Source organism: Dipteris shenzhenensis, chromosome 9 (assembly GCF_047967505.1).
Source record: "Dipteris shenzhenensis isolate YYH24624 ecotype China chromosome 9, Dip_SZ_1.0, whole genome shotgun sequence".
Lineage (NCBI taxonomy): Eukaryota > Viridiplantae > Streptophyta > Polypodiopsida > Gleicheniales > Dipteridaceae > Dipteris > Dipteris shenzhenensis.
Genome location: NC_141604.1, coordinates 22,271,756 through 22,299,746, shown reverse-complemented (window position 1 = coordinate 22,299,746; position 27,991 = coordinate 22,271,756). Strand labels below are relative to the sequence as shown.

The 27,991-nt window shown below is 43.2% G+C and overlaps 1 protein-coding gene across 1 annotated transcript; it reads right to left on the bottom strand.

The window, feature by feature from the left end:
* Nucleotides 1-587: 587 nt before the first annotated feature.
* LOC147898374 (aminoaldehyde dehydrogenase ALDH10A9, peroxisomal-like) lies at nucleotides 588-27,753 on the bottom strand. The gene is made up of 15 exons (XM_087378755.1): nucleotides 27,521-27,753; nucleotides 24,803-24,945; nucleotides 24,573-24,653; nucleotides 23,890-24,038; nucleotides 23,710-23,802; nucleotides 23,491-23,614; nucleotides 11,344-11,409; nucleotides 11,093-11,159; nucleotides 10,916-10,992; nucleotides 10,711-10,824; nucleotides 10,521-10,598; nucleotides 10,247-10,398; nucleotides 10,081-10,141; nucleotides 1,278-1,384; nucleotides 588-1,138 (listed from the first exon to the last, which is right to left on the bottom strand). Exons 1-15 carry the CDS (start codon nucleotides 27,702-27,704, stop codon nucleotides 1,048-1,050), a joined length of 1,587 nt encoding a protein of 528 aa, XP_087234881.1. The 5' UTR covers nucleotides 27,705-27,753; the 3' UTR covers nucleotides 588-1,047.
* Nucleotides 27,754-27,991: the final 238 nt, after the last annotated feature.

The window sequence follows — 27,991 nt, the reverse complement described above, 5'->3', positions numbered from 1 at the left end:
TGGAGTTTGGGATGCAGAATGGATAGAAGATGAAAAAAACATATGCCAAAAAGATAAAGGAGAAAGAGGAGATTAGGAGTAAGGGTGGTTGGGCATGCAATGAGATGGAAGTTCAATAGTATGCTCACGCTCTTGACAGCCTCCTTGGGCATACTGTACGTACCATGATTAGGTCTCATCCGTACCCTCTTTTTCCTAGGTTTGCCTTGATGAGAGGGAGCGACAGAAGGACTGGATGTCATGGCATATCATAGGAAGTAACAAGGTTTTGTGGAGAAAGGATGCGGCGAATGGGGAGGGGACATAAAGCAAGGAAAATAGGATGGGATAGGGAGGCTGGCCAAACCCAATTTGCTTGTAGAAGATATTAGCTACATGTACACTCATCACTAGGCAAACGTAGTATCGATTCAATTAGCCACGCACTAGTAGACAAGCTTGAGCATCACTATAGCATGTGCAAATACAGAGGCATGCGTTTGTTGGCATGCACCATTGGCATAGGACATCTGCGAGAGCATGCAACGGTGTTTTGCAATACATCACTTAATAGCATACAATAGAAACTAAGATTCTCAACTGCAACATTCATACACTGCCAAAACCTTTCAATGCGCACTTTAACATCAAACATAGTTTGGAAACCTTTCATACTTCGCCAAAGCTTTCCATCGTCTTCCCTAAACAGGTTCAACTAATTGTCTGGCCTAAAAAGGAACTCTTTTTTAGTTCTACCTATAGGCTGCATCCTCCTATCAAAATGTGCAAAAATCAGATGCACCATATACACATATCTGTGCTATCACACCATCTAGAGAAAGAATTCAAAGCTATATTTTTTACTTTTGAACATAGATTTAATAGCCTTTGGTAGATCTAGTATGGGGAGATTGCCTGGAACTATGCATTCATTGTTTTACCGTGCTTTCCAGTTAGATAGCACATGAGGCAACACAACTCCCACCATCTTTGACAATATACAAGATCTCCCAACAAGTTTGATATGATGGTATGAGATGACACATCTTTCTTTTGTTACCTCTGACTCTACAGCTTTGAAGGAGAAGGGTACCAGTTCCATGGTTCTTCAGATACGTACTTTGTAACTTGCTTAACACTCAAGTAGTTCTCCAAGCCCCTATACAAGCCAGCAGTTAAAATATTTCAATTGTAGGCATGCAGAAGAGGAAAGGAACTCACAAATGCAGCAACATACAATCAGAAACTTTTTCCGAAAGCCTCACATTGACTCATGTGATAATACAGTACATTCTTACCATTCCCCCAGCTCCCGTCCAAACCCACTGCGCTTTTTCCCCCCCCAGGGTGCTTGACAAAAAGTGGGCTGTGAGCAGTTTATCCACACAATGCCTGCTTGTAAGGCCTGCAAAAATCCTGAGTCAGTTTTTGCAGACTGTCATAACCAGACATACTCATTAAGCTCCATGAAATAATAAATTGTCTGTATGTGCACAAGTGCATGTGTTTTCAGGTTTAAAAAGAGACACCTACCCACACACATATAAATATATGATCTCAGTTTTCCACTGAATGATCGTCACCCAAAAGATCACAAACAGATACTACATTCAAGTAGGAACAACACAACATAACAGCCCCACAATCTTCATCATTAAACATCTCAAGGAAACAAAAGCTTCATAATTAAATGAGAGGTAGCTCATAGCTGTGCAACAATCCTGCCCTTCCCTATTCTCCCTATCTTCCAGATCTCTTGGTACTCTCCAGCTAGGCATAGTCCGTGCTGACCCTTTCTTCAGGAGATCCTACAAGTGTGCCTGAAAACATTATCTCTCCAATCGCGCCAAAGTTGAGAAGGAAAGAAAGAAAGAAGAAAGTCTATTAATGTCCATGGGAGATCAACACGCTTGTGGGACAGCAAAAAAACAGCTAATACATCCATTCAGGGAGGTCAAAGGCAGCTCTCCCAAGGAGTGCATAGGGTTATTATAAGGTACCTACATAGTAGTCCGAAAACGTAAGACAATAAACGGCCATACATCAGTATAAGGGTCTTTTGGTTTTCATATAAGCTCCTTGATGAGGGCCATGCCCTCATGATATACTGCCATTTGCTTGTCTATCTGGCTGCACAGACGTTGGCCAACTCACTTGCCTTTTGACTCAGTTGGTTCTCAAGTGAGCTCCTCTTATTGTCACGGTAGATAGTGGTGGGAGATGTCTTAACAACATCAAGATCTGCAAGTAGTTTCCGTAGCTAGATACATTCCACAACTGTAGGCTGCTTTTTGCTGAACCACGAAAATGCATGAAGCTCCAAGCATAAAACAGTTGCCATTGTGTGACACTCTAGTGTCATAGCATCCAGCCCAATCACTATCAATGAAAGCATATGGAATAAGTGTAGAATCATGACCATGGAAAAGGCCCAAACCTAGGGTGCCTTTCAATTATCGAAACACACACTTCACAGCCTGCCAATGCTGTGTATTGGGACTATGCATGAATCCGCTCAACTGGGAAACAACATACTGAAGCTCTGGCCTTATGTGCCAAATATGTATTAGGCATCCAACAGGTTGTTGATAGAGAGTGGCATCAAATGGCTCAATAGCATCATGCATGGAGAAACGGAAACCATGCTCAACAGGTCTACAGTAAACTGAAATCTCTGTAAGAGCTGTCCAATGTACTTGGACTGACTCATGATAATACCCCCCTCTACATGAGCAAATTGAATGTCGAGATATGGTGCAGCTGGCCCAAATCTGTCATAGCAAATGACTGCTGCAAATCAGCCTTAAAGGCTGCAATATGCTGAGTGGAAGGTCCAGTCAAGAGCATATCATCCACATATAAAATAAGAATCAACAAGTCATCATCACGCTTGCGGAATAGAGAGTGCTCTCCTTAGGGCTGTTCTGAAAACCAAGGCTGATCAGATGTGTATGAATCTTGGCATACCATGCTTGGGTGCTTGCTTCAAACCATACAATGCTTTGTGCAACCGGCATACCTTATTTTCAGACCCCTCTTGCAAATCTCTGTGAAGGAAAGCGATTTTGGATGTCAAGCTGATGCACTTGCCAATGGCGAAGGGATGCTATGGCAATCATGCACCTAATGGTTGTGATGCATGACCTTGATGCAAAAGTTTCCTAAGTTACCCTGCTGCTGAGCATAGCCTTTTGCAACAAGGCGGGCCTTCTAGCAGCCAACACGGCCATCTGTAGAAAAAGAGGGTAGAGGCAGATTTGGAGGAAGAGGATAGACTAGAAGAAGGGGAGAGAGATAGGGGAGAAGGGAGGAGAAGGGGTCGGAGAGAGAGAATGAGATAGGAAAGAGAGGGAGTAGGGAAGAGAGAGAGAGAGAGAGAGAGAGAGAGCATAGGCAGGAAGGAGGAAGGGAGAGTAGATAGGATTAGATGTCACATCAAAAAGTACATAGTAGGTGGTGGATGGAGACTTACATAGTCCCTCCACATTTTCCACCTAAAGGACCTCTAAATTGGCCCTTTTTTACCTTCATTACAGCCATCCCTTCCCATAGAATTTTGCCCTCAAAATTTCACAGCATGGCTGTCCAAAAAGTGCAACAAACAGCAACTAGTAATCAATCCAGTAGGAGATAGGGGTGGTCTTGGACAATGCTTTCTGACTGCGATGAATTTTCATCCTCAGGGAGCCCCTGCCACTTGATAAAATACTCTACGTAGGCCTTGTTCCAGAGTACATGGTCTCTGAAACCCACGATGCACTCCGGGACATGGAGGATGTGGCCCTCTTCATCCATAGGTGGCAACTCTAGAAGAACATGGACATGCCGTCCAACATGTGGTTTCAGCAAAGACACATGGAAAACATCATGGATCTTGAAGGTACTGGGTAGCTCCAACTGATATGCTACCTCTCCAACCTTGCGGATGATCTTGTAAGGACCATAATACCTATGAGCAAGCTTTGTGTTGGTATTACCTTTCAGCGAGACATAACGGTTCTTATGGAGACGCAAATGCACATAATCTCCCTCTTTGAAAGACAAATATCTCCTGTGTTCATCCGCACATTTCTTCTGCTTGGCTTGGGCATCCTGCATATTCCTTTTTGCCAACTGCATAATGGCATCCATCCTCTCCAAGTCATTCCATGCTTGCTGATTTTTCACAGTCATGTCACCAATTAAAGAAGGCATCCCGACCTTGCATCCGTACATTGCCTCAAATGGGCTCATGACAATGGAGAGATGCTTGGTACTATTGTAGCAAAATTCAGCGAGTGACAACCATTTATCCCAAGACTTCTGAGTATCATGACAAAAATGCCTCAAATATTCCTCCACCCATTTGTTCACCCTTTCCGACTGTCCATCAGTCTTAGAATGGTAAGCAGTGCTAGGTGTGAGTAAAGTACCTACTATTGTAAATATCTCCTGCCAAAAGTGACCCATAAACTTTGCATCTCTGTCACTAACAATTTCTTGAGGGAAACCATGATGCTTAAAGACATGTTCAATGAATTGCCAAGCAACCTACGATGCTGAATACTGGGTCTTACTGGGTATGAAATGGGCCTGTTTTGTCATTCTACCCACCACAACAAAGATGATGTCCCATCCCCTCTCTGTAGAAGGCAATCCTGTGATGAAATTTATTGCTATGCGCGTCCATTTGCCCTCTGGAATGGGTAATGGCTGCAAGAGGCATGCGGGTAGCTTGCTGTCCACTTTATTCAGTTGTGGCAAGGCAAGCATTCAGCCACGTATTTAACCACATCTCTCCACATGCCTTCCAAAGTAAAGCTTTGCCTGATTCTTCATATGTTTAAGTGATACCTACATGTCCAGCCATGGGAGAGGAGTGCATTTCTTGCAGAACCAGCTGGCGGCATTTTGAGTCTGGCACTAAATAAATCCTGTTTTGGCACCACAACAGCCCATTATGCAATTTGAAATCCAGATGACCCTGACTAGAAGGCTTCTGCAAATCTGAAAGAGGCATGAAGAAGAATTAACCTTCCACTAGGAAAGGTTCACGCAATTCGAAAACGAGAGTAACACTGAATTTACAGCTAGGTTCTGGAAACTCTCTTTAGAGTTACCTGAGAAGAGCGAGGATGATAAAAGGAAGAAGTATTTAGCAGTCCTAACCCCGAAAGTGAGATATGAGGTTGAAATGTTCAACCCAACCACCTTGAAATGTTTCGGATGTAAGAAACATAAGCCAAGGCATCCATGGCATAAATCTCCTACTCTATTAGCCAAAATTGCCAAAACAAATTCTATAAAAGGAAAAACCAAAGCATCCCAGCAGAAGGGTGAGGCTTCTGTCTCCTCATCCCAAGACTCTACGGTGAACATAGAACCAAGAGTAAATGCTATCCATTCAGCCAACACTCGTGTATGGATGTGAGAACTGAACAGAAAGTAGGCATATTCATTGTAGAGTATAGACGGAGAAAAATCCGTGTAGAGCGTCTGATAGGAGGAATAGGGCTGAAATAGAAGAGTTGGAAAAAGAGATTGAAGGTCTATAGTTTCTATAGACTAAGTAGATCTCCATCGCAAAATCATCTATAGCCAAGGTCTATCTAGTTCAATAACACATTTGGGTGAGGGAACATCTTTTGAATACTGACCAGTTTGTTGAGAATATGTTTCAGCTTATTGAGCAGGTTACTATAAAGAGATTTCAACAGCTTGGTATTCAGAAGAAAATTCTGAGTATGAAGAGATATTGAAGAGGCACTGCAGTGGTACTTCTGCATTTTGAATATTCAGCATCAAGAGGAACCAAAACTTGAAGATAAGATTTAAGTTCTGACTCAGAGAAATGGTGTACTACCAAGAGAAGATTATTTGCAGATTATGAAGAGGAGATGCAAACGCAGAAGTAAAAGAGAAGCGTACGCAAGAGAAAGAGACAAGAGAGGATCCAAAAGAGAACTTCTACCCATTCAAACAGGAGGGAGTGTCATGACAAGAGACATCACTAATTTGTGATTAGTCGACATTAAAACATTATTATATATTATATGCCAATAGGGGAGAGAGATAGGGGAAGGATAGGGGAAGAAGGGAGGAGAAGGGGTCGGAGAGAGAGAATGAGATAGGAAAGAGAGGGAGAGAATGAGAGGGAGTAGGGAGAAGAGAGAGAGAGAGAGAGAGAGAGAGAGAGAGAGAGAGAAAGAAAGAAAGAAAGTGTATGCTATCACAAAAGGAGTACATTGACAAAGTACTGCAGAGGTTTAAAATGGAGGGGGGGAAGTCTATTAGTACCCCGTTGCCTCCACATTTAAAACTCAGCAGTAAGGACAGCCCCAGATCAGATGATGATAAGGCTGAGATAGCCAAGGTTCCGTATGCATCTGCAGTTGGTTCTTTGATGTATGCCATGGTTGCCACTCGTCCGGATATTGCTTTTGCGGTGGGAGTCATCAGCAGGTATATGGCAAATCCAGGCAAGCGGCACTGGGAAGCAGTGAAAGGCGTCTTGAGGTATCTCAAGGGTACCAAAGACTTGTGCATATGCTATGGTAGGCAGGATGCATTGGTGCATGGTTTTACACATTCAGACTATGCAGGGAATGCAGATAACCGGAAGTCTACTACCGGTTATATTTTCACTTTTGCAGGAGGTGCTATATCATGGGTGTCTCGGTTGCAGAAATGCATTGCACTGTCAACCACTGAAGCTGAATATGTTGCAGCCACTGAGGCTTGCAAGGAAGCAATATGGCTTACACGGCTGGTGGGAGATTTGGGCATTACAGGAGATATGCCAGTTTTGCATTGTGATAGTCAGAGTGCTATCATGTTGGCAAAGAATCCGGTCTTTCATCAGAAGACCAAGCACATAGATGTGAAATACCATTTCATCAGGGAGGTACTTGAAGACAAGCGTTTTGAGCTTGTGAAGGTGCATACTGATGATAATCCTACAGATTTACTCACTAAGAGCTTGCCTACAGAGCGGTTTGCACATTGTCGCCACATCATGGGATTAGGATGAGACCATTCTTATTTTATGGTCTTGTATACAGTAACTGTATATTGCTGTAATTTTTTATTCTTTTCTCCCCTTTAGGCACATTGGCCTTTAGGTGGGAGGTTGTTGGGGTAAAGGCACATTGCCACCCTTTAAAATGTTATGACACCTATGACTGTCTTAAGACAGTCATAGGGTGAAAGCCTAATCCTAATAAAACCTATGAGTTTGTGGTGTGGCTCAACACTTTTACACACCCACACTTCTTGTGTCTCCCTCTCTCTGTCTCCTTTGTTCCACTCCCTCACTCTTTCCCTAACAATCTGTGGTGGCCCGATCAATGGGAGGAATATCAAGCTGTAAATCAAATTCAATATGTGGCTGTAAAGCACTTGCTTGTGGCTGAAATGAAGCCTTCGTGGGCTCATCAAAATCTGATGCAGATTTGAACAATGGTAACAATGTATCAAATACGTCACAAGCAACAATAGTTGTCTGTTTTTGACAGTAAAGGCATGACAGAGGTTTCAGCAAAGACAAGATCTTTGCTATTGATAACCTTGCCAGTATTAGGCTGATATTGTTAAAAATCAACCAATGCACAACGGAAGACTAATACAATAGCCCAAGAGCTCACACAGAGGTGGTGTGGGTGGAACCACAAACTTCTTTACTTAATGTGCTCACATATGTGCAAATCAGCAAATAGACAATGCTCAAGAGAGATATAGGACCAACAAAATATTTCCGTCCAATGGACACAATACAACAGAGGGCCAAAGTCCCACCAAACCGTGGTCCTTTGTCCTCACCAAAAGATGCTGTCTTACAGTTTCCTACCTCCGAGACACTCCTGGATCCTTGAGTCCGCGTGCTCCTTGATAAGTGTATGTAGACCTTAGTCTCCGTGTCTGAGAACCCCGGCACCTTGCTGCCCTGAGTGTCAGCCTAGGTGTGCAGCCCTTCTTCAAGCTGTATGCAGTACATAGACTCCCTTGGTCGTCCTAGATGTAGGCCCCAAGTGTGCTGCTCTCCTGCTCCAAATCTGCTCCCTGAAGGCTACCTTGGTGGATATGGAATGAGGCCCTAAGGGGCCCCTTTTACAGGGGCTGGTATGTACCAACTCAGCAGGGCCTAACTGGCCGACTGCTGCAGGTCTTTCAACCAAACCACCAGCCCTTTTATGGGGCTGTGGGGACCCTCTGGGGGGCTGTGTGCTGGCTGACCTGGTTGGCCAGCCGACAGCCAGTCCTCAGCCCTATATAAGGGCAGGGGACTGCCCCTTTGCAGCCCTTTTTTCTGGCCCAACCTTGCCCCATCTGATGCACCATCTGCTGGTCCTGTTGCAGGTCATAACCCTGCCCACACACCTCGTCAAAAGCCTCGCCATCAGTGCGCCTGTGCCCTGGGATAACCGCGCCATATTGCGCCTCTGTCCCCAGGATAACCCCGCCCTATTTGCTGTGAGGTGCTTCCCATGTAGCAGCCCCCTCTCTCTCCTTTCTCTGGGAAGATGCCCATGTGGCAGGTCTTGCCCTATGTCTCCCTCCCCCATGCTCTCCTCATTTGGGGGCTTACAGATGGGGAGGTGAGTCGTGAGCTTTCCAACGCACCACAGAAACTCACCTTCTTTGAAGCATATATGTATTGCCTTGTATACGTTCAGTCCTTTAGAGAAACTAGATTTCGAAAGATTCCAAGCTGAAGAGCACGTGCGAGGTAAAGAAGGAGAAAGAGAGAATGGAAGGAGAAGTTGGAAGGAGGAGGGAAGGAGTTGGGAGGGCAAGATATCAGTTGCATCAGAAAAAGGATGAGAAGGCTCTTATTGAAACTCTATTTTCAATTAGGTTTAATGGAGCATCCATTTTGCATCAAGACCTTGGATTCCAAAGCTAATTGTATTTTGAGAGTAGAGAGAGGATGACTAATGATAGAGAGAGAAAGATAAATCCTTGATACATGAATTGTGTAGAGAGAGAAAATCCTTGATACATAAATTGTATAGATATAGAAAATGCCTGATATGTGAATTCTGTAGAGAGATAAAATCATTGATACATGATTTGTGTGGGAGATAGAAAAAGAAAAAAGCTCCTACTCTTTAGGGCTCGGCGTTCCACTCAAGTATTCATGTGCTTGATGCCCTTGTGTCCATGCTCCCTTATACTATCAATGGACACTAGCATGCTCTCACCGTCTCATAGTGAGCATCTTTCTCTCACCAATTCTATCTTTCTCTCTCTAAATGATGATTTTGCCAAGTATGTCTAGATCTTTTCTAAACAATGTTTTTGCTATACGAGATCCAGCAAATACGTGTTTACCCTCAAGAAGCCGCTGCTCCACATACATACACCAAGATCTTATGTTCATTGCACTTAACTTCCCTTGTCGACACATGTTTAACAGTCACTTTATAATGCCCCCGCTCAAACACGCCCAAATACATCCTCCCTACCCATGCCCACAATGTCCATCCTATTTACTGCATGGAAGGTGAGAGCCACATTGCATAGGCGTTATAATAGAAGAGCCCAAGACCACGAGGGTCAATGGATGGAGCAGTTCGCTCAAGCCCTCACGTCAATCCTGGCTCAGATCGATGGATCAGGGCGTGTACGATGGAGGTTCAGACTGTCCCGGATTTACTTGGAGGTGGCCACCAAACACGAGGAGTCACCATTGACATCCATGTGTGTGTGGGTTTTGGGGGGGAAGAGAAAGAGAGGAGCTAGCTAGATCATTGGTAGGGCTAGTTTGTGTGCTAGCCCAAGTACTTTATTTCGGTGTATTAAACTTCTTTTAGATAGCTTCCTAGCTTTGTAGCTGGCTGTTCCAATAGACTTTTCAGGCTGTCTCTGCTGTCATCAAACCTTTCTCTGACGTATGCATAGGGCCGGCAAGGCATCTTAGAAGTACATGCTGCTCATTTTGCACCTCTCCTGTGGGGCAGATTTTGCATATTCTTTCTTCTCTTGGGACCCTCGCTCTTGTCCACCATCCCTTCTGCACTCCCAGGTCATGTGAGCTGGTTCTCATTTTGCATATTAGATGCCTTTTGAACATGGATATTACACACACACACACACACACACACACAGAGAAGAGAGCAGTACCTCTGAAACACGTTTGCAGCGTTCCTCATCCTTTGAGAGAACAGCACCAGCCAAACCATACCTACCAAAACATTGATCAAAATGGTCACATCATCCAAAACTTTTAATTAGCTCAACATAACAGTATGGATACTTTGGGAGTGCCTTTGGTGGTGAGATAACATACAAGGAATCGTTTGCTAGCTCAAGAGCTTCTTCCTCTGTCTTAAAAGTTGTGACAGCTAGGACTGGACCAAAGACTTCTTCCTTCCATATTTGCATCGAAGGTTTTACATTTGCCAAAATAGTAGGAGCTACAAAATAACCTTTTTCTAGATGCTGCAAAAACCAATAGAAGTGAGTACTAGACAAAAGCAGACAGTACCAAAGCAATGCTTATGCCAAAATCCAGAAAGTTCGCTATTTGTGATGCATGAGTAAAATGAGATGACAGGTCCTACATCCGGGCGGTTGCCTCCACAAAGGACATTGGCACCCTCTTCTCGTGCATGCGCTATGAAGTTCAGAATCTTCTTGTACTGATCAAAATTGCAATCCATTAGTTTCCAACAATATATAATACAAGGGCGTAACACAATCTAACATCTTTTAGCAAATAAAAATAGCCTGGAATCAGGTAAAGAACCCTACCTGTTGTTCACTTACTACAGGCCCCAATCTACAACCTTTTTCCAAAGGATCGGAGATTTTTATGGTTTTTGTCCATTTCACAAGTTCATCAAGAAACTCATCCGCAATGCTTGCCTGCAAGGTATACAACCTATTATCTCCCTCATATCCTTAACTCAAAATCAATCTTGCTAAACAGTATTGAATGTGCTTGCATTGCCAGTACCTGTAGTATGAGTCGTGATGTTGCACTACAGATTTGACCATTTGTCCAAAAGCAGCCGAACATGGTCCACTCAACAGCTAGCAAAAATACCCATTGGAAAGGTGGGAAGAGCCACAAATTAAACGTCTAGAGGGCTCCTTTAAAGGGAAAAAAAGACCTATGAAGCATTTAATGTACCTTTTGAAATGTCAACATCATCAAAGACAACGATAGGACTCTTTCCCCCTAGCTCCAATGTAATAGGCTGCAAAAAACGTTAAGCTACAGGGATCAACCATACATAGTTGAATCAACAACACTGTGTTGTCCCTGATCCAAATAGAACACCCTGATTACAGTGTTGTCTCTGATTACAGTGTTGGACACCACTTCGGGGATCGATAATCCACACTTCAAAACATGTTCCAGAATGCAAAACAGGTTATCACCTTGGTATTTTGTGCAGCTTCCATCATGATCGACCTCCCAGTCAAAGAGCTACCAGTGAAAGCCAGCTGGGATGTAGCATATCAAAGTCATTAATGCCATCTTGATGGAGGATATCAGCATACCTAACTAATTTATGAGCTTTCCTACTACTTCAAAATCAAGTGATGGTAAAACTTGGGCTTGAAAAAATACCAGTAAATGAGTTGGTAATTCATTTCTAATACATTTAGACAAACAATGCTCACCCACCTATGCAGATAGATGTGTGTGTGTGTGTGTGTGTGTGTGTGTGTGTGTGTGTGTGTGCGTGTGTGCTAGGGGCAAATGGATTTCATCAAAAAATGTGTGTGTGTGTGTGTGTGTGTGTGTGTGTGTGTGTAGGTCAAGAGGCAGAGCGCCGTACAGCTCCTTCCTCTGCCCGTACACCTGTACGGCTGCCGTACAGGTACCGTACGTCAGTATGGATAGACCGTACGCTCAGTTCTCCTCGCCCTGTGCAACCTGTGTAATCCCGTTCCAAACTCTGCGTGTGTGTGCGTTGACATCGTTCTCTCTTCCCTAGCCGTTTTTTGTGCCTCCGTACACTTCTGTCATCTCCGTACCGTTTCAGCTCGCCTGCCTTCCGTCAGCATCCTTGTTCTCGCCAGGAACCCCGTGCAGTTTTTTGTCCGTACATTTGTACGGTTGCCGTACAGCGTCCGTACGTTCATACGATTCCATACCAACTTGGCCTTCCCGTACAGTCCGACTCCCCCCCCGTGCAGCCCATATCTACTACAGCACAGCTCATCGTCGTCTGTACAGTTTTGGTACCTCTTGCCGTACAGTTTTTGGGGTTTTTCTGCTCCGGTATCTTCCCTAGCAGTCCTGTGTCTTCTGCCAAAATCTCACTTATCCCTCTGCTCTCTCCTTACCAGTTATACTCTCCTTCTCCTCTCTTTTACTTTCTTTGGGACTGGTTTTTTTTGCTCTTGCTATCCTTTTACAGATATTTCATTCTCAAGCTCCCTTTTTTACAAAGTCATGGCAAAGTATTCATATGAAAAAACGTTTCAAAAGGAGCGCTCGGCTCCTTGCAAGAAGCAAAAGCAGGTTGAGGGTCAGCATGACCCGATGCATGATACTCTTGAGGCTCAACTGGTATATGATGTAATGCATGAAGGATTTGCAGATACGCGAAAAGAGTGGAAAGACTCGGTTCCTTCAGTTGGCCTCATGGTTGAGGTCGATGAAATTGTGGATCCAGTCAGAGAATATGCCAAGAATGCAGTCATATTATTCTTTCCAGGCCGGATGCCACCAGCTGCAGAGATAGGCAACTGGCTGACACGCACATTGGCTGGCTCTTTTGTTCGTAAAGTACACTATGCAGCCAGGGGCTTTTTTGAGGTTATCATGGTGGATGAGATCCACAGACAAATGCTTTTGGAACATTCACCTCTCTTTTTTGGGCAGCAAATGGTGCATGTCTTGCCATGGTCTCCCACAAGGGACTTTCAGGCTTTAATCCGACACAGATGCCCAGTTTGGGTTGAAGTTGTTGATTTCCCCCAATGTATGGCCTCACTTTTGCCTAAAATTGCAGCATCTTTAGGTAAAGTGGTCTGCCCACCACGCCCAAATGGCAACTCAAACAGATTTTGTATTCTCTGGGATACTGATAATCCCACACCGGACTCTTATTAAGTCACGGTGAATAATGTAAACAAGGGAAGTGCTTTCTATAACTCAAATGGGGTTTATTTGCAGGGCCCTGTTTTGAATGCAAAAAGTTTGGACACATGGCTTCACAGTGTCCAATGAATCAACATAAAATGCCTCATGCCACCTTGCCAGTTCACATGTCTACTAAAGATGCTCCTACTCCAGTTGCCAACAAAAATAAAGGCGGTAGACAGCCTTCTGGGAGTCTGGATAAAGGCAAAGCTCCAGTGGCCCCCAATGGGAATCTCACCTCACACTCACCTCCTGCTACTCAATCCTCGATCAAAGAAAAGCAATCTTCAACTGATGGCTGGCAAAGCCCAAGAAAAGTCATTTCTGCTCGAAGAATTCCACCCCCCCGCACTTGGAATGGTGCATCTTCTAGCGGAAATATCCCAGAGATAAATTCAGGAATTGGGATTACATGGGCTGCAGTAACAGCCAGCAGAACACTCTTCCCTGAAGAAGAGGTTGCTGCTTTGCTGTCTACTTCTCAGGCGGCTACTTCTTCTCAGGGGCTAGGCCTCGACCCTGAGATAGAAATGCAAGGCTGACTGCATAAATTTTGCTGCTGTACATAGTTGTTACATTACTATAAATACCTGTATATATGACTGCTCACATCAAATGTTTTACACTTAATGTTCAGGGCATGTGTGACAGTTGGAAATGGAAAGCTGTGTGGCTGTACATCAACAGATTTCAGCCTGACATAGTGGCATTACAAGAGCACAATCAACATATTTATGCAGGCAAGACAGGACACTACTGTGGATATGATATTTTCTATGCTAGGGAGCACTCTTTCTCAGGGGTTGTCCTTCTGATCAAACATGAGTTCCAACCAGTCATTGCATTAAATGACAACAAAGGCAGATGGCTTGTTCTCCAATGCATTATTAGAGGAGAGGTGTTTGAATTTGCTTCAGTTTACGCACCTCAGTCCTCTAGAGAAAGAACTGCAATTTGGGATGCCATGCAACAATATCCGTGGAGATCTCATGCCTACATATGTGGGGATTTCAATAATGCTCCACAGACAACACCTCCAGACATGACCATATGCTATCTCCTGAAAGGCATGCATGGTCTCACTACTTTCGCATTTGGATCTGGTTGACCTTTGGAAGAAATTGCAACCTTTGTCACCGGGCTACACTTTTCAACATAATGCTCTTTCAGCTTATCAGGCACGTCTGGATCGATGGTATAGTGTCGCTCCCCAACAAAATGGGGATTTCACATGCAAAATGTGGATTGACTATGCCTTTGTGCATTCAGACCATGCACCGCTATGGCTGTGGTTATCTTTTTATCATATGCCAGATGATAGATTGCCACAAAGGAGACATCTAATCATAAACAATAGTTATTTGCAACATGCTGATTTCAAGGCAATGGTTACTGAAACAGCTCATTGTCTTTCATCTAGCAGCCATCTTCATGTTGATGGTGCCTAGGATTCTTTTATTTCTAAAATGCAAGTGGTGATTAGAGCTTATGGCAAGTCTTACATGAAGACTCTGAGGGAAACCATTGCTCAAGCCAAATCTACTTGTTAAGACCTCACTGAACTCAGTCATCATCGTTCGTTGTCCATGCATGAGCAAACAACACTATGTCAGGCCAGACATTGTCTTAAACTCAATGATCACAGGAAACTGGCAAAATGGGAGACTAGAGCAAGACAAAGAGCTTTCACAGATAAAGGTTGCTCTTCCAAAGAATTTTCAAAAGTTTACATCAAAGGAGAATCAAAACAGAAATTTGCAGAGTGCTTATGCCCGATGGATCATGGACTACTTCACGGTCACAGCTTGCCTCTGCTTGTGTGCATCATTTCTCTCAGCAATTTGGCTCTGCAGCTCCTCCCTCGCAACAGATTTTGCTTGCACGAAATTTACTGTTGCAACATGTTTCTCCAATCATTTCCCCTACTCAAGCTTTGGAATTGGAAGAACCCTTTACTGAGAGGGAATTGTCAGATGCAATCAAATCATGTGGCAGATGGAAATCCCCAGGATGGGATGGTTTAACAGTCGAGTTTTTTCTCCCATACTGGCCTATTTTGAAGCATTCATTGCTCTATATGGTGAATGCTGTGTGGCAAAATCAGAAAATGCCGGACACATGGAAGAGAGGTCTTCTTAAACTCCTTCCCAAAAAACAAATTTGCGAGTCTTTGGCAGACTAGAGACCTATCACTCTTATGCCCGTAATTTACAAAGTCACTACCAAAATGATTGTTGATCGGCTAAAGGGGTTGCATCCTGCTCAATATGGGTTTGTCCCGCGTAGGCATATCACAGATAACATTGCTAATGCCTACATTGGAATTGAATATGCCAAATACACACAGCAGGATGTTTTGTTATTGCAAGTTGATATTGTCAAAGCCTTTGATACTGTTCAGTGGGATTTTATTTCATCGACTATGCAGGCATTGGGTTTTGGCACAAAAATGCAGCAACTCATCAATTGGCTATATCAAGATAGTGAAGCTGCCTGCATACTTTCAGGAGATATTTCTCCATCCTGGACTCTTGCTTGCTCTGTCAGGCAAGGATGTCCCCTGAGTGCTTTACTGTTTGCCATGGCCACTCATCCACTGCTTCAATATCTGGATCACCTCTTGGACACTGACCAGTTGCACGGTTTGGAGATTCTTGGCAGTCGCAGCATGATTGCTCAGGCTTATGCTGATGATTCATTCTTTACTCCAAAAAATACTCGGGCTGATCTGTCCATGATTATGCATGCTCTTTCTACATATGGATTGGCTGCTGGCCTTCGGGTAAATTTTCAAAAATCAAAATTGCTGCCGTTACATGCACAGGAATGGCACAACCTTCTGTGGCCTGGGGAAATTGTCCCCGCCTCTCAATTCATTCGACATCTTGGTTATCCTCTAGGCTGGGGACTCACCCGTTCAGAACAAACTGATTGGGTGCTAGTAAAGTTAAGGGCAAAACTTGAATATTGGAAGCTTGCAACTTGGCCATTACATGTTCGTCTGCGAATCACACAATCCATTTTGATAGCATACATACAATTTTATCTGCCTCTCACTATGTTCACTAAGGCAGATATGGTTTCATTTATGTCAGCTATCATGGAAATTTTCTGGCGTTCAAAACATGGCAAGAAAAGTCTCAGATTACTCTCTATGCATCGTCTCTGTTCTCCAAAGATGCACGGGGGTCTGAACATTCTCAATATTCAAATGCATTTACTTGCTCACAGAGGGAAAATGATGATACAGTTTATGCAAGGAGATCAGCCTTGGGCTTTCATGATCCGCTCTCTCTTATTACATCTTCATACATCTGCTTTTGGAAATTGGCAGCCTACTCAGTGGGATTTTTTATTTGGCTCTATCCAAGGCAAGATCAGAGGCTGCCCTTTTGTCTCTCATCTGCTTCTTGATTGGAAACACATTCTATCCCACTTGGAATGGCATGGCAAGGACTCTCTCTCGGGCAACTCTTTGAGGGTAGAGAATATTTTTTGGTCTAAAGTATTCCACCCTCCTTTGGCCATACAAGAACCCCGACGTTCTTATTTTCTCTCCTTCAAAGGCATTTCATCTGTGGAGGATGTACTTCAGGATGATGGCACAATTTTATCTTTTTCTATGGCTGCTCGCAAATATGGCTTGGGAGCTCATTATCGTCCTTTATGGCATAGAATTTCAGTAATGCTCCAACCGTACTTGCCGGTACCTCATTTGGAACTTCAGAATCGGCTTGAGGATTGGATTTTACGCTCTCCTTCCTTATACGCCCATCCTTTGAAGCTCTCACATATCACAGTGTCATCACTGTATAAAGTGTTATTACCTCCACCTTGGATTTCCCACGGAGCAAATACTGTTTGGCATATGGATCGTCCAATGAAGTGGTGGAGAAAAAGGCTGCGTCTCCTTTGGCATTACAAAGTCCCTCTTCGACAACAGCTTTTCCTATGGCGAGTTCTCCTTGGCATTTTTCCATCCGGACAGTTATCCGGACAGTTACTCGCACATAGACATATTGCTTCAGCTGTTTGTCACAGATGCCAGCACTCTACTGAATCAGAGTTTCACATCTTTTGGTCCTGTCCAAATACTTTTGATCTCATTGCTCTCATCAGACAGAGGCTTCAACAGTGATTTCCTACTATTACTTTTGGCAGATTTTTCTGGTTGTTTGGCTTTCATCCACAGAGACAGGGTTTTGATTTATTTTTTGTATGGGTGCGCTATTGGTCCCTATGGACTTTATGGATGGATAGAAATCATAGAGTCTTTGGTGATCCACTCTTTTCATCCTTTCTTTTTTTCAAACGATCTCTGCAACAATCATTCTACGATTGCTTTCAGACTCGTTTGATTGATCAGGATGTGTATACAACTTATACTGAGATCTTTAGTTGAGTAGTAGCTACTTCGTTTTTGAAGTAACTATGAATGTAATTATTCTACATAAATAAAAGATTTCTTCCCCAAAAAAAAAAAAAGTGTGTGTGCGTGCTATGGCGACGATACCAGCCCCTAGCCGGCCCTGTTGGTGATCCCGACCTGTCCCTACTGCAGCCTACAGTCCGTTCATCATCCTGTGCCTGCTCGCTGTTATCAGCCACCATTCCAGAGCTCCATTTGGTCTCTTTTCCACTTCGTTTCAGCCTCCTGCAGCCCCCCATTTGTGTGTGTGTGTTCCCTGCAGCTCTCCATTTGTGTATCTGTGAGTGCGTGTGCAGCCTGTTTGCAGCCCTTACCTCTGCTCGTTGCAATTTCGTAACTTTTTCGCCATCCTGTCTGCCCTCTCAAGCCACCTTAAGCGCCTCGTTACTGGTTTCCTCTCAGACCTTGTCCACGTATCTAGTGCGTTGGATTCGCTGGTTGTGTGTAAGGCGTATCCCTGCAAGCTTTCTGTCGCAACAGGTTCCCGTGTCCTCTTCTGTGTACGGCAGTATTCCAGCAAGCTTCTGTCGCAACAGGTCTCGTGCCCTTCTATACAAATCCCGTGCCCTGCTGATATAGTGTCGCCGCCTTTTTCTGATTCGAATCTTCCTACTGAATCGACTAGCTTCAATGGCAGAAACAAATAAGTATTATGTCAAGAGAGCGCTCTCTCCAGAACCTAAAAGACAATCAAGGGAGACTCTACCCCCCATAGCTCCTTCATCTGAAGATGCCTCCTATGTGTTTGACATGTTGAATGAGGAATTTCAACAAAGTTAGAAGAGAATGGATGCTACCTGCTTCGGAACTTACTTACAAAATGAAGTTGCCTTCTCTTGTGCATCCTCTGAAGAAGCTCTCTCAAACTGCAGTCATCATCTTCTTCCCAGGCAAAATACCCTCGGCTAATGATGTGGGACAATGGATGAATTCCCTCCTAGGTGGATGCTATGTGGAAGGAGTCTATTTTGCCTCCCGAGGGTTTTATGAAGTTCATCTCTTGGATGCCTTGACAAAACAAAAGACGCTGGAAATGTCTCCTTTGTTTTTTGGTCGTCAAATGGTGCACATCATGCCTTGGTCTCCTAATAAGATCTATCACAACCTCATCAAGCATCATTGCCCGGTATGGGTTGAAGTGGTTGATTTTCCAGATTACATGAGAACAGAGCTTCCTGGCTTAGCGATGACATTGGGACAAGTGATCTATTACCCTCATCCCACAGGTAATAAAAATCGTTTTTGTACCTTATGGGATACTGATAGATCAACCCCTCCTTCTACTGCAGTTGAGATTGAGGGTGTCAATTTGGGAAAGAAATATTTCACTTTGAAATGGGGCATTTTTGCTGGAGCTTGTTTCTCTTGTCACAAGTTTGGGCACCTAGCTTCTGAGTGTCCCTCTATCCTTCATCTGCCTCCTCCAGCTGCCATTCCTCCGCCATCTAATAAAGGAGATCAGAAGACATATGTGGAAAAGACTGAAGTCAAAGGAGCAAAGCCTTCAGTTCATACAGGGAGCCAAGCCAATTCAGCTCAAAACAAGGATAAAGGAAAAAGCAAGTTAGTGGAAAATAATTCATCTTCTCACATAGATTGGCAGACTGCAAAGAAGACGGTGCATCTCAAGCAAAGACCTCTCCAATCTCGTAATTGGGATGCTTCTGCTCCTTCTCCTAGTCAACCATCTACCTCTTCGGACAGCCCCATCTCAAAGGCATGGGTTAATGCAGTCAAGAAGGGTATTCCGCTTTGTGAAGAAGATGATCTAGTTAGGGAATTGGATTCTAAGGGTCAGCAAGACCCTGAGGCAATGGCAGAGGCCTGATGCCTCCCTTTCTTTTTGACGACTGCTCATTTCTTGTACATATTTTCATGCGTGCTTCTCTTAAATGTGTTTCTTATAATATACAGGGCCTTTGCAACCCGAATAAATGGAGGCTCCTTTGGCATTATATAAATAAAACTCATCCAAATGTTGTGTGTCTGCAAGAGCATAATCAGCATTCTTTTGCTGGCCAACATGAGTTTTTTTCAGGATATGATATATTTTATGCAGGATCTGATCAATTCTCTGGACTGTGCATTCTAGCCAGACATGTTTTGCAGCCCTGGGTAGCATATAATGATCTTTGTGGCCGATGGATGATTATCCAATGTATGATCAATGGAGAGATTTTTCAAATTGGTTCCTTGTATGCCTCTCAAACTTCAGCTTCTAGAGCTCAAATGTGGGACTCCATAAAGCAATATCCTTGGTCCACAAATGCTTTACTTTGTGGTGACTTCAATAACTCTCCTCACTGGCAAGACAATACCACACATAAATCCCATATGCTGCCCTCTGAAATTCAGCAATGGGAACATATGATTTCATCACTTCGTATCACAGATTTATGGACAGCAACTCACCCTTCAATTTTGGGATTTACATATCATCATAATGCTTTTACAAATTATTGGGCCAGGCTTGATAAATGGTATCTTATTCATGCTCAGCAATATGATGATTATACATGTCAAATGTGGACTGACTATTCTCAACAACTATCTGATCACACTCCACTTTGGCTGAACTTTTCATTTGGCATGCCTCTGGATGACATGCAGCTCTTTTCAGTCAGACACTTACAGGTCAATCAATTCTATCTTTCTCATGAAAAATTCCAGCAAATGATTCGATTGGCTTGCAGGCCATTGTTATCTCATGCTCAGGAGGATCTGGACTTTGCTTGGAACTCTTTTGTACATCGTATTTAAAATGTCATCAAGGAATATGAAAGATGGTACATGGCAGAAACCAGACAGCATGTCCAGTGGGCAAAATCTTACAAGCAGTCCTTGGTACAGATTAGCCATCAAAGGTCCCTTTCTGCTTTTGAGCAGAGTTCATTGTCTTGTGCTACTTCCATAATTGATGCTAATGATAAACGCAAGCTTTCCAAATGGCAGACAAGGGCTAGACTTAAGCCTATGCTAGATAAGGGGTGTTCCTCAAAATCTTTCTTTCATAATTTACATGCATACAAACAAAGTCAATCTATCATGAGAGCAAGAAAGCCCGATGGTCTTTGGACCCAGACTTTATCTCAGCTAGAAAAACAATGTCTGGATCATTTTCAGTTTCTTTTTCTTCAACCATCTTCCTCTACTCCTCAGGTTGAATTAGCTCGGAGCAGATTTATTGAGCTTGTTTCTCCTATTGTTTCTTTGCAAAAAGCTTCAATGCTGGAAATGTCTTTTTCAGATATTGAATTGAATGAAGCCCTCAAACATTTGGGTAAACATAAATCCCCTGGCTGGGATGGTTTGATGGTTGAATTTTTTGTAGCCTTCTGGCCTGAATTAAAGGGTCCAATCTTGAAGCTCATTAATGTAGCCTGGCAGCATCAACATCTTCCTTCAGCTTAGAAGCATGGTCTGGTTAAGCTTGTGCCCAAAAAACCCCTATGTGAGACTATGGATGACTGGAGGCCCATCACTTTGATGCCTGTTATATATAAACTTATTGCTAAAATATTGGTTCATCGGATAAAGGATATCCTTCATGATGGACTTCATCCCAGGCAATATGGTTTTGTTCCAAGAAGGAATATACATGATAATATCTCCAATACCCTCATCGCAATGGAATATGCAAAATATTCAGCTCAAGATGTTTTGGTCATGCAGGTGGATGTGGCAAAGGCATTTGATACCATACACTGGGATTATGTCTCTCAAATCATGTCTAAACTTGGTTTTGGGCCAAAGCTAGCTAATGTCATATATTGGCTTTACTCAGATTCCACTGCTCAATGCTTTATAGGGAATCATTTGTCTGAGTCTTGGACTCTGGAACGATCAGTTCGACAAGGATGCCCTCTTTGTGCTTTGCTCTTCTTTGTGCTTTGCTCTATACTATTGCTTCACATCCTTTGCTTCTTTATATGGATCATCTAGTTGATACTTGACAGTTAGTGGGGCTTCAGATTCCTGGATCACGGCCTTTCATTGCACAAGCTTATGCACATGATTCATTCTTCATGCCAAAGAATAGTCCTCTGGAGCTTTGCTTATTGATGGATACCCTTTCTGATTTTGGGTGGCAGCTGGTCTAAAAATTAATTTTCAGAAATCAAAACTCTTGCCTCTCAAGCATTGCGACTCGCATGCTATCCTTTGGCCCGGCCAAATTATTCATTCGGAAAACATAGTAAGACATTTGGGTTATCCAATTGGCTGGAAAATCAGAAATAAGCAACAAATGTCTTGGGTATTTAACAAAATTCAGGACAAATTAGAATATTGGAAGATCTCCACTTGGCCTTTGCATGTTCGGCTTCGAATTGTCCAGTCCATTGTTTTAGCTTATGTTCAGTTTTACCTTCCTTTATTACATTGGTCATCTCGAGATCTCTCTTCTTTTATGTCTCAAGCCATGCAGATTTTTTGGAAAACTAAGCTTCATAAAAAAGCTTTAAGGCTGCTCAAAATGGACCTGCTTTGCTCTCCAAGAATGCACGGTGGTTTGAATATTATAAACATCAAATTTCATGTGTTGGCAAGAAAGATCACTATGCTCAAGACTTTTTTTCAGCAAGAGCAGCCTTGGTCTATCATGTTGGCATTTTTCTGTGCCCAGACGCGCACAAATGCTTATGGACATTGGCTGGTTGATCCATCCGAAGTAGTACTTGGCAAGTTTCAAGGTAAAATCCCTGATTGTCCATTTTCTACTGCCTTGATTCAGGATTGGAAGAAAGTGCTCTCTCGCATCAAATGGTCTCCCTATCCTGTTTCTATAGCTTCCTCGCTTCGAATGGAAAGCCTTCATTGGAGTGCTGTTTTTTACTCTCCTCTTGCTGTACAACAACCAATCAGAGCTTACAATCTCATGAAGTTGGGCATCCGGTTCATTGATGATGTGGTAGATACTCAGGGGCATATTCTCTCTTTTCTGGTACGATCTTAGGATGCATCATAGACACATATGGAAAGCTACTGCAGATCACTTACTCCCTTTGGTTCCGATTCCAACATTGGAAGTTAGAGACACGCTTCAAGATTGGCTCTTCAACCTCAAGTCCAGGATTATCCTCTCAACCTTTGCATCTATTGACTTCCATACAAGCTTATCGATTGATATTACCTCCTCCATGGATTGCTCATCATGCAAATTCTCTTTGGCATCTGAATAAGTCTTTAACTTGGTGGAAAGGAAAATTGAAATTGATATGGAAGTTGAAAATGCCATTGAAGCAGCGACTCTTTCTCTGGAGATGTATTGTTGGTATTTTTCCAGTGGGAGTGAAATTAGCTCAAAGAAGGATTGCCTCTCCTCTTTGTCCAAGATGTCATCATACTCCTGAGAGTATTCAGCACTTATTGTGGTTTTGTTCATATTCCAGAGACCTTCTGGACAAGATCTCCTATTTTTTCTCTCAGATTTCCTGCACACAGGTTCTCGAGGTTTTTTTGGATGTTTGGCAGATTATCAGCTTCTTTGTCACAGTATTCTCTTTTCTTCCATTGGACCAGATACTGGGCCTTATGGACCCTCTGGCTACAGCGAAATCATGCATATCTGAATTCACCCCTTCAGCACCCTTATGAGTTCTTCCGAGCCTCATTGCGGCAGTCCTTATATGATGCCTTGCATGAGGAAGATTTGGATGTTTCTTGCATTCAGCTTTTCTTTTACTGTTTCTGATGGATAGGGCATTGGCTCTTTTCTCGAGCATTGCCCTGTTGTAAAATGGATGTTTCATAATATAATTTTCTTAGTTTCACCGCACAAAAAAAAAAGTGTGTGTGTGTGTGAGAGAGAGAGAAAGAGAGTCTTTTTTTTCGTGAAAGCCATGATTGTTTATATTACAAGAAAAACCACCTCAAAGAGAGTAGCGAGAGAGAGAGAGAGAGAGAGAGAGAGAGAGAGACACACACACACAGATACATACATACATACATATATATATATGTAGAGAGAGAGAGAGAGAGAGAGAGAGAGAGAGTCGCTCACCTTATCGAGATCAGGGTGTGATGACAAGGGTGCTCCTGCTGCTTGACCTAGTCCTGTTAGAATATTCAGCACCCCTGCAGGAAGACCAACTTCCTTGCATATAGAGGCAAGCTCCAGGGAAGTTCTGCATTCCAGTTCAATGAGTGAATCGGGACTTTTCTTCCAACGCATGCAAATATTGAGATATACATCCCGTGCCATGTAGGAAATCTTCCTTACATCGAAGCTAACTCTGAAGGTTTCAGGACAGCTGTACAACCAGCTGCAAGAGCTGGGGCAACCTTCCAAGTAGACATGAGCAATGGATAGTTCCTACAAGAAGAAACCAAAAAAAAGGTTAAGAAACCAAATCACGAAGAAAGAAATACACGAAGTTATTAGAGAACATCCTGGCCGTACCAAGGCGTGATTAGCCCCACAACACCGATTGGTTCTTTCAGTATATGTGTTTGGAATGTTGTCATGGGAAGTGATACAGCAGCGTACTGCTGTTCATCTAGTCTCTCAGCAAGGTCCGCGTAGTACTCAAAGCATCCTGCAACATCTTCCTGTGATGACAAGAAACCAGGACCTCGCAATGATGAAGGAGATAACATCATAATCTGAGCCCCAATGCTGCCCAATCCACCTCACCACCTGCCCTCCCTCACCTCCCATGCTCCCACACACCAATGCTAGTCCCTTCCACAGCCTTCGCCCTCTTCCACCTCCTCTTTGCAGGCTTCTGTTGAAGCCTGCTCTTTCACTTTTTCATTCCTCCCCCTGCCCTTCTGCTCAGTCTCCCAAACTCTGTCCCTCCCATCTCCCCTTCTCTCCTTCCATTCCCCCCTTCAAAGCCCCCCCCCCCCCGAAAAAAAACCCACCCCTTCTTTCTCTGTTGTCCATCATCATTCACAAATCATGAAGCAACCTCACAAAAGAGGAAAGAATGAAATGAGTTTCAATAAAGTAAACCTGTAGGAGTAAGGTGCAAGACCTCTTGAAAATGCTTTGCCTAATAAAGCATGGAGTATCTGTGAATAGAAGAAATATCATGAATGAAGACATACAACAATATTGTATGGCAAAGAGAGAAAACTCACCATATCCCACGCTGCTTCATCCAAGGGCTTTCCACAATCAAGTGCCTCCAGCTCAGCAAGCTCCCCTTTCCTCTCTGTAACCTAGAATGTAAGTTCATTCTTAAGATCAAAAGGATATCCAACTCAATTCAAGTCATAAAAATAACAACTCGAACACAGAACGACCAATGCATGACACTTTCCCAAGAGAAATTAACAAGATGAAGGAGCAGATTTTAAAAAACAAATACCTTTGCAGCAATAGCTCGAAGGAATTTGGCCCTATACTTTCCAGAAGCACGTGCCCAGTCCTTTCCTTTGTTTTTTACAAATGCTGCTCTAGCAGCCTCAACAGCAACCCTCACATCTTCAGCAGTGGCAGCAGGAATGGTACCTAAAAATACAGAGGAGGTTCAAAATTAGAATCCACACCTTGACAAAATGTTCTTGAAACAAATATGGCAACATAAGCAAGAAGACTTAAGGACAATGTGCAAAAATACATATCAAATCATGGCTGGCAGGCTTGAAGACATAACAAGACATCCCAACATGCAGCATTGTCTTCAATATTGCATTAAAAACAAAAAAGCAGATAAGCCAAAGCTAGAGGTATCTCATTATTTATCCTGGATTTTGCTATGAAGCCGGTCAAATAGACAAATGTGATTCATTGATCAGATCTCTCTCATGATCCACTCTTCTCTCATAAATGGAATGCTTCTTGAGCAGACTTGTGAGTGAAGATTATATTTTGGCAAAATTCTGGATGAATCATCAATAATAGCTACACATGCCAAGAGATTATCATAGTTCATGCACATCCAAAGGTATGGGACAATCCTCAATGATCTTGATCTTGGGATCACTTTTGATTCGCTCCACTCAATCTCTTCTTTGAAGAACTCACTTTTCTCTGATTGAGAAGGAATTGATTAAATAGATCCATCACTTTCTATAGCTCCTTGTGCTCCTTTTGATCTTAGTGCAGATCAAGATATCATCAAAGAATTCGACAACAAACTTATTGAGGTAAGGTCTCAAGAAAGCTCCTAAAAGAGTCATGTCATCCAATGGTTTTGCATGGACGAATTTGAAAACTCCATCAGTAATAAGATCGTAAACTAAGATCGTAAATACAACCATCATCTAAAAGGACCTAAAAGGATCATAATCCTTTGACCATTCACAGATAGACCAAACAAGGAGGATTTGACCTGCTCTCTCTTTAGGAAGAACCCTGACCAACTGCTTAGGATTCCTACCCTCTACAACATTGGCCTTTCCCAAGCAACCAGAGAGTATACGGCACCCCATTATTTAAATGGATGCCAAACTGAACCTTTCTTACGGTCAAAATGTCTCTTTTCTCTCATTAATCTCTCATTATCCTCTAGACATCTGAGGCATATGAACATAGTGTTTGGAAGGATTCTCGGGATGGAGCTATTGACTTTCTTAAATTGTCGACTCTTTAATGGCCATTGGAAGCTCTTCCTAGACTCTTTGATATCATTTCTTTCCACCAAAAGTGGATGCTTCCTTCGAATGATCAATCCTTTGAAAAATTAGCTCTCTTTCAATCATCTATGCCATCTTAATGGCTCCATGTACCATATCAACTCTGTTGTGCTAGCAGGGCAAGCATTCCAGACCATTTCAGAACAACTCTGCACAGGCCCTTCCAGTGGGAACTTTGTTTCAACCTTCTTGTTAGCCGCAACTGTTGTTGCACGCCCATCCACGATAACTAACGTAAGCATCGACATCCCAAATTGGAGTCGACTAAATTCTACCCTGAAACAACAGTAGCTCGTAGGTGATACAAGCAACCACAACAATCAATATCGGGAGTACCTCAGCATCCTGCATATCTTTCTCTCAAATACCAGAAACTCAGTCTTGTAAATCTCTAAGACAGCTTCTCGCATAAAGGGTGGAGCCACTTGGCGGCAGTGAACAATATTTACTGCAAATTCCTTGGATACAAGACATGGCATTTCTCTTTATTTCCATGCGTGTGTAGGGCTCAAAAGCATCGCATATGAGATTATCGTGACGCAGGGATGAAGCATGCCTATAATGTATTTACTGTTACCAGTTTTCCCCGAAAGAGCTCTTCAATGAAGTGAAACGGATGGTGCTTCGAATGGATGCAAGGGGAATTGATGACTATCTACGACACCCAAGCTGGTATAATTAACTGTTGGTTGAAAAGGGCGCTAGGAAGCTACTGACATTCGCGACAGTCAACACTTTTTTATTAAGGCCGCTACTATTGATCACATTTGCAGACAATTCTCTTCATCAGCAAAGCTGGGAAAGCACTGATAGATTTAATAAGAACTCTCTTGCATGATGAACAAGGTGGTTTCTGATTAACGAACCATTACAATGGGGTCTCCTACTTCAATTCAGGCCTTGCAAAAGCTCTACAAGCAAAGCTTTGGCGACTCTGAAGCGTTAAGGCGCCAGCTTCAGTATTGAAATTATACAAAGATTGTACTGATATAGACACCTTCTCTCAGGCAAAAGACAAAATCTTGTCTGCTGTAGATCCCAACCGCAGGTCAGAATCCGTGTGCTGCCAGAGCTCCTCGTTTGAACGAAGGAAACTGTAGATTTAGTCTTCAGTACTGAACATTGACAAAATGGAGCCAGTGAGATAATGCTGAGTATCACCGATCAGCAAATTGCTACGATCGATCGGGAAGTTTCGAAAGCCGGACTAGCACCTGGTAGGTGCGTGCGATTGAGCTACAAAATTCTTCTTCACCCATCTCCCGGACTTCGCAAGCTAATTAATGGCTGAAAAGTGCCAAACCAAAAAGAAATGTATATCTATAGCTCCCAATCGCTGGGAGCAGCATCACAGAAGAGCGAAGAGCGTCTGGAGCAATTTGAGCAACAACAAGACAGTAAGGCATGAGGGGACGAAGATTGAAAGGAGCAGATCGTCGAGGACAAACCGATGGGCTCTTCGGTGGCAGGGTTGATGATGGGGAGGCGATTGCCAAGGAGGGGTTCTCGCCAGTCGCCATTGATGAAGAGCTGGCGGGTGGGGATCTTGGGGGCAGCCATAGCCAATAGTGAGCTTGAGCTTGAGCTTGAGCTGCTGCAGAAGCTGTTGCAGATGTTGCTCAACACTTGCATATTATTGCACAACAATCTAACATTACCCTTGCCCAACTTACATTATACACACTTTTTAAACATTAACATCTTACACACATTGCTCTTTAGTTTGACTTCCCTTTAGATCCCATTCCCCAACAACCCAACAAAGAGTTCCAACAAAGAGTTCTTACTCCTTCTTGCCACATTCACACCCGGTTCACACCTCACATAGATCACCAGTAGCAAGTGCTCACCGACTCCAACCCTCCATTGCACACAAGTCTGGAGGGGGTGGGGTCGCAAAGCAAAGGCGTCTTGCTTGG

Excerpts from the sequence above, each read along its gene's own strand:
- LOC147898374 (XM_087378755.1), bottom strand. The coding sequence starts at position 27,704 with ATGCAAGTGTTGAGCAACATCTGCAACAGCTTCTGCAGCAGCTCAAGC. Across the intron at positions 11,410-23,490 it reads CACACCCTGATCTCGATAAG|CTGGCTTTCACTGGTAGCTC; the intron begins GTGAGCGACTCT and ends GCTACATCCCAG. Across the intron at positions 10,825-10,915 it reads CATCACGACTCATACTACAG|GCAAGCATTGCGGATGAGTT; the intron begins GTACTGGCAATG and ends TATACCTTGCAG.